This window comes from Octopus bimaculoides, chromosome 21 (genome assembly GCF_001194135.2).
Source record: "Octopus bimaculoides isolate UCB-OBI-ISO-001 chromosome 21, ASM119413v2, whole genome shotgun sequence".
Lineage (NCBI taxonomy): Eukaryota > Metazoa > Mollusca > Cephalopoda > Octopoda > Octopodidae > Octopus > Octopus bimaculoides.
The window spans coordinates 1727285-1734339 of NC_069001.1; the positions used below are offsets into that span (position 1 = coordinate 1727285).

A 7055-nucleotide genomic window follows, 5' to 3' on the forward strand; every position below is an offset into this window, starting at 1 on the left:
GGGGGGGGGGAGATAAATGGCATTTGCTTCGTTAATTTTGTTGAGATAAGAAATTTGGGACAAATTGGCCAACAGTTGGGATTGGAACAATAGAAAGATTGCATTACAGAATTAATTCTCATCCATGTTTAACCTCTGATCAAACACCACCAGGGGATATAGTCATTACAGACGTATTATAGTCATGCTGTTCAGCTCTCTTTAGTTTTGGGTCACGGGCCAAATTAGCCCTCATCAGGGGCTAGCTTTAAAGTCCACAGGGGGTGCGGGTTTTTAAGCTAGTTCATAGCACTTTCGAAGCTAAAGAAGGTCAGGAGAACAAAAGATTCTTTGTTGGTTATCTAGGCTGAACTGTTCTTGACCTACATATTCAAAAAAGTTAACAGACGGCTCATACGTTTTTGAGGTGCAGTTTGACAAGACAAAGGAAAGAAGCTAGCAGGAACATTTGAGCTAAAGTTTCACTTCCTAGTTGAAAGTCCCGGAACCAAAATAAAAATAAAAAGTTATGACGGCTTTCATGGCATGCTTAAACCAGAATTCCGCCTCTACACCACCTGAATGGTATTTGCCAAAAACTTCATAAAAATTAAAAAAAGTAAAATACGGATTTTTCTGAAAGTCACACGGAAACAAAGTTGATTGGTGTGAATTATCCGAAACTTCTCTCCTCCCAAACTCAGCAATATTTTTCGCATTAAATTCCTATATAGTCGCAGTGTAGACTAGTGGTTCCTAAAGTGGGCGGTATTGTCCCCTCCCCCCGGGGGCGGCGGAAAGTTGCAAGGGGGCAGTGAAGAAAAGTGGGGTGATAATGGGGTAGCGATTCATGTAAAAACAACAAAATAATGGGTTCATTCGGTTAAGTTTTATTTGTGAAATACATTTGCTTTGAATTTACTTGAGAAAGAGGTCGAAGTTTGTGATGGTTAGGTAGGGTGGGGGCGCTAGGAATGTGGCCTGGATGTCAAGAGGGTGGCAACCCGAAACATTTGGGAGCCACAGTTCTAGAGCATTTGAAATGTATTTGTAGAAATTTCCTTAAGGAAACAAAGCTGTGTGGGGCACACTTGTGTAGGTATGCACAATTTCTTTTAAATTAATTTAAAATTTGTCACTTTTTTTTTCTTTTGCGAGTGATTAAGCAATGCTACTTAGATTTCCTCCTCTTTCAATAACTAAGAGAAAATAGCATTTAGAGTTTTATGCGCACGTCTTGCCTTCCATACATTCGCCTAAGCTCTCTAGTTTGTTTACACAGATGGAAGTACTTCAAACGAAACGACATGTTCTTCAATATTCGCATCGTTTGACTTGACTAATAGCTATACGACCGAAAATTCTAAGAGGAGGTAGTGAAATAACGATCAAAGAGAGAGAAGGGGAAAATAAAAAGCGAGACGACATTGCACAACTACTTTTGTATTGCTTGGAGGACCGTGACCGTTTTATATTTACGTTCCACAATTTTGTGTCAACCTTAACCAGCACTACATTCGCTGTTGTCCAAGACACACCGGCGGGAGAATCGAACCACTTGAATTTCTGCAAGAATTCTCCGTAAAACCTTTTGCAATGGTACAGAAAATGGAAATCAACGTTATGCCAGTGATCGGCGCAGTGTGCTGTTATTGTATACTGCTCTTATACCTGGGCAAGAAATTCTGTTACTATCTTGATTTCTTCTTGTCTATCGTAATTGGAACGGTTCTGTTGACGCTGGCACCACAGTTTATAAAAACCCAGGTAAGTTATCTTTTAGATCACTCTAAACACCTGGGACCAGAGGCGACGAGCAACGGGCGAAACCGGTCTTGTTTCATTTTATATTCTATGTTTTCGAAGTCTATATATTTCACGATGCTGTTAAACCCAAGGACAATCTTCATACTGTATCCCTCTGATGAAAGGAACCTCGCCTGTTGGGGTACCCCGTCCTATATTTGTCTTTTTCAGACATATATCTACAACTACACCATCCAGTATATTCTTTATATATATATTAAAAAAACAATTGGGTGTGAATGTAGTGAGCGCGCCGGAGTTATCAGTTGTCTATATTTAGCAGGTCAAACGACGAAGTAGTGGCCTCTTCCTCGTTAGGTTTGTCTAATTAGTGTTTGCAGCGTGGATTATCGCATAATATTTAGGGACGTTGTTATTAATATACTACGGAAAACGAACTGGAATGCATTAACGTTGGTGTATTTGAGGTAGATTGACAGGTCAAATAAACACGAAATGCGTCTTCACCCAAATAACCAGGCGTGGGTGGCAGAGAAGCAAGTTGGCGCTTTTTTCTTTTTATTTCAGTTTGTCCATTCGTCTTTGTATTTTAAAATCTATTGATGCTGACATATTTTATTTTGTGTACAAAATACATCACAATGATTCTGGTCTCAGGTCCTGATTTATTTAATTCACCCGGTTTAACTTTTAGTTTCCGATCGTATTACAGTATTTCTTAAATTAATTGTAAAACTTTATTCTCAGCTCCTATTGTGTGTATATTTTAAACCGGATAAAGGCAACGTAAGAGTTTTAAACTGGGTCTTCAGTATCTGACGATGCAATGACATTAATTCAGATAATTTATTGATGTTAATATCAATATTTGCTTCACTTTTCAATGACGTTATCATCATAAGCTCCACATCTCGTTTTGTCTATCTTCACGCCTGACAAAAAAACAAAAAAAAATCGTTATTTTGCAAGGTGCTGCGTACATTTACGTATCTTTTGTCCTTTTCTTGTTTGTCATTTGACTGCGGACATCGATCCCAGTAATTACTATTAAAGCCTGGTACTTCTCCTCTATCAGTTACTTTTTGCCTAACCGCTAAGTTACTGGGACGTAAACAAACTAACACAGGTTGTCAAGTGGTGATGGGTGACAAACAGACACACACACATATTAATACGACTGTTTCGTTCAATTTCCGTCCATCAAATCAACTCATAAAGCTTTGGTTGACCCAGAACTATAGTAAAGGATACTTGCCCGAGGTGCCACGTAATGGTACTTAACCCAAAAGCATATGGTTGGGAAGCAAATTTATCATCACAGAGCCACACCTGCACTTATATGTATATATATATATAGTGTTTATTGTTCCGTTATAGTTTAGGATCAATAAAAAAAAAAATGTCTTCCATCCAGTAAGAGATAAACATCATTTAATATTCACAATATTTAAGTAATAGCTACTGATAGTTTCAGGCAATGGAAACACGATAAAATTGGTAGATTTCTACAACGTGCCTTGTGTCTCTAGGCCGTCTTTCACACTCAGTGTATTGAGCCTAAAAATTTGTTCGGAGACACAAGGCACATGGTATAAATTTATCGTGTTTCCACGGCATGGTACTATTTGTAGCTCTTACTTAATGTGTGTGTGTGTTGCCCTACTTGTTCGTCTGAGTAGCCTTGTAAATATAATGTGCTAATTAAAAGAAATTGAGTGAACAGTGCGATTTCGTTTTTCATTTTATCCTCGGTTTTATTTCGCTTTTTGTATTGACAACGCTTTGAAAAACTCTCACCCCGCCCCGTCTCTTACGTGTATTAATTACCAACGGACATCTTTCTGTAACATATATGTATTAAACAAATTTAAACGGCTATTTTGTATTTGGAAAAAATAAAGGACTTCAAAAGGAAAAGGGATATATCAAACAATTAACTAAATGTAAGCAATTGTAGTCTTAGATGTCTTCTGACATAACTAAATAATTGTTTTCTTTGTTTTTGAAGAGTTTCAATAAAGTCGTCTCCCTTCCATAAGCTGACATTTTCATAAGAATACAGAAAATCAATTTCGATATTTGACTGGTTGTTATTTTTATTGATTTCATCGAAGGATGGCGGAGAGAGGTTGGTTTTTTGTTGGGATGTGAATTTAGAACAACAAAAGACGTAAGCATTTCGAAACAAATGAAAATTGATTGTGAAAAGCTAAATAGGGTTAAAACGATTGGATGAGATCAGAGCCGTAAAAACAGCCGTTATGCCACGTGGTCGATCGCTTGTTAGAAATAGCAGTTAGAAAAAAAATCTCCCTCGAACCACACCTTTTTTTTTTTTGTTTTATAAGAAAAAAGGTGCGACATTTTGGATACACTTCGATACACAGCTCCACTATTTCTCACGTCACCCCTCGATGGTGGTTGGGACATGTTTGATAAATATGCTCTGCTGGGTCGGAGTAAATGTCAATATTTTGCAGACTTTGGAGGTGTAATGTAACGGAGATTTGGTGGTTATTTCGTTCGAGTGACAAGTGACTGACGAAATCGCGAGATCGTCAGAAGATGCTCAGGGTTCGAATCATGACAATGTCAGCTACATCTTTCTTTTTTTTTTTTTTTAAGGGCCGATAAAGTTAAGTATTAGTCGAGTAAGTGAGATGGATTTGATAGTCCTAAAAACGTCCTAGAGCTTTTATCTGTTACTTGTTTGAACAATGGCCTTGCTGGAGCACCACCTTGAGGGGGGGGGGGTAGTCGAACAAATCGACCCCAGTACTTTTTTTTTTAAAGTCCGGTGCTCATATTCTATCGGTTTCTTTTTTTCCGAACCGCTAAGTCACAAGGACATAAACAAACCATCACCGGTTGTCAAGCGCGCGATGGGCGTTTTTCAGTTTCCGTTTACCAAATCTACTGACGAGGCTTTGGTCGGCCTGGGGCTTTAGTACAAGATGCCATGGAACTGAACTGGCAATCATAGGGCTGTGAAGCAAGCTCCCTACCGCGCAACCGCGCCTGCACCTGTGAGAAGGCTACAGATAAGACCCTTCGGGATTATTACCTAGAGATTATCAGGTTAAGCTGAACAGGTTCCGGTTGACGTGAGAAGCTGTTGGAATTGATAAAGATTGCCATGATACAATCAGATGTCATCCAAAACCGATTTCATGCATGAAAAATTATTCTCGGCGGAAATAGAAATTATTTGAATTTTTGTGACGAGTGAAAGATTGAACGATTCCAATGAAACAGTTTGAAATATTTCATTTGATCCGAGTTGCTGACTGGAATGACATTCGCAGACCGAGATGTTTACGGTTTTGTTTAAACGGAGTTGCTATGGATACTGCTGACCAACCAGATGCATTTGTTTACTTCGCATTGCTATGTAAACAAACGAATCACGTGACAGTAGTTGCTATTGTTTCATGTAAGTTCAGCATATTTGTCCAGTAGGTGGACGGTCAGACTGGCTGACTCGATCGTTTCTGCTTATACTTTCGTACTTCGTTTGGACTGAGCAACTGGACATTATGTAGTCAACAATTTCATTATTACTTGCTTGCATAATCTGCATTTAATAATTAGCTTTTTTTTTTATTATCTGACAATTGTTCGTTAGAGCGTTTGTTTGTGTGTATGTTATTTGTAGAATGAACATAAAACAGGGACCGTATTTGGGCCAGATGTGGCTGCTGGTTTAAATGCTAAAGGGTTAAAACAATGATGATTTCAGTATAATTATAAATAATGATGGAGTTTTAGAATGGCTAACTCTACCTCATGGGGCAAAAAAAGGATAAAGAAATAAAGATAAAAAGATGGTAGGTTCCAGTTGATCGGAACAACCTGCTCATGAAATTAATGTACAAGTGGTTGAGCACCCCACAGACACGTGTATCCTTAACATAGCTCCCAAGGAGATTCAACACGACACAGAACATGTCAAAGCTGGTCCCCTTTGAATTACAGGCACAACAGAGAGAAAGTTGTGGTGAAAGAGTACGGCAGGGTTCGCCACCACCCCCTGCCGGAGCTTCGTGGAGCTTTAGGTGTTTTCGCTCAATGAACTCCCACAATGCCCAGTCTGGGAATTGAAACCGTGATCCTATGACCATGAGTCTGCTGCCCTAGCCATTGCGCCTCCACATGTATGTATGTATATATATAGAGAGAGAATAGTTTTTGTTTTCTGTTTCCTTCTTATACTGATTAGCTCCCCTCACTCGCTTAGTATCATTATAAAAAAAAGGTTGGGCAGTGATGACAAATGTTTGTGTCCCTTCTGTTATAATTTACTGCCTGACCGTCATATCTTGCCCCAGTTTTTCATCTGACCAGATTGGAGCATCTCCTTTTCCATGTCTTGTGAAAGAGATGCATTCCACTGGTCAGGTAGTTGTCCACTATCAACAACCTCTGCATGGAGAGTTCACTATGGCATGGCAGTCGGTGTACAGATACACGCTGGGACTGGCATCTTCAGAAATTCTTTAGTGATAAGCAGGTGAGGTTCACCTTTTTGTCAGGTGTGTTTCTCTCCAGGTTGTCTCTTTGGCAGAAGAATTTAGGGGGAATGTAGATGAGCCTAGATGGGCTCCAATCATTTTCGTCTCTCTTCTAGCTATCTAGAGTTACTTCCCCTGTCTTTTTTTTTGTGAAGTGCTGGGGGGGGGGGGTCCTCTCACCTTCATAATTGGCTTATATTTAATATTTCTTAAGTCTGGGAATCGAACCCACAATCTCGCAATTGTGAGTGCAACATCTTAACCACTAATCCATGTGCCTTCACTAAGTTACAGGCACTTATATATATATATTTGTTTTTCATGTTGTTTACCTTCTGTGACGTCCTGTACCCATATATGCATGTGTATAACATGTATATGTAAGTATGTACATATATGTATACATGCATATATATATATATATATAAATTATACACGTGTAATTTGCATAATCAGAGCTATCCTCCCTTATATATAATGTATGTATATATATATATATATATATATATATATACACACACACACACACCCATGTATATCCATACATGCACACACACAAACACACATTATAAATATAATCCAAAGTAACAATGCTAACTACAATGGCAGGGGCATAAGTTTCAGCTTTATCATATGAGAGAGTGGAGAGAGAGAATTTTTTTTCAACTGGCTTTTAAAAATAAACCAGGCAGCACCAAATCTAAAAGCGCACACACACACACACACACACACAGACCGTAGTCAAAATCAGTGATGGGAGTTGTGTCTGAATAAATTAAGCCAAGTTTTGTTTGGATG

General features: G+C 38.7%; 1 protein-coding gene across 2 annotated transcripts in view; it reads left to right on the forward strand.

The window, feature by feature from the left end:
* The first annotated feature begins 1244 nt into the window (after positions 1 to 1244).
* Positions 1245 to 7055, forward strand: part of LOC106877804 (uncharacterized) — a 22072-nt gene continuing 16261 nt past the window's right edge. The window contains exon 1 of one of the 2 annotated variants that reach the window (XM_014926821.2): positions 1245 to 1746. In XM_014926821.2, the coding sequence (XP_014782307.1) occupies positions 1576 to 1746 (171 nt within the window). In that variant the 5' untranslated portion in view covers positions 1245 to 1575. Of the gene's footprint in view, positions 1747 to 2145; positions 2287 to 7055 lie in introns of those variants that run through there. The other variant, XM_014926822.2, reaches the window with a different exon arrangement.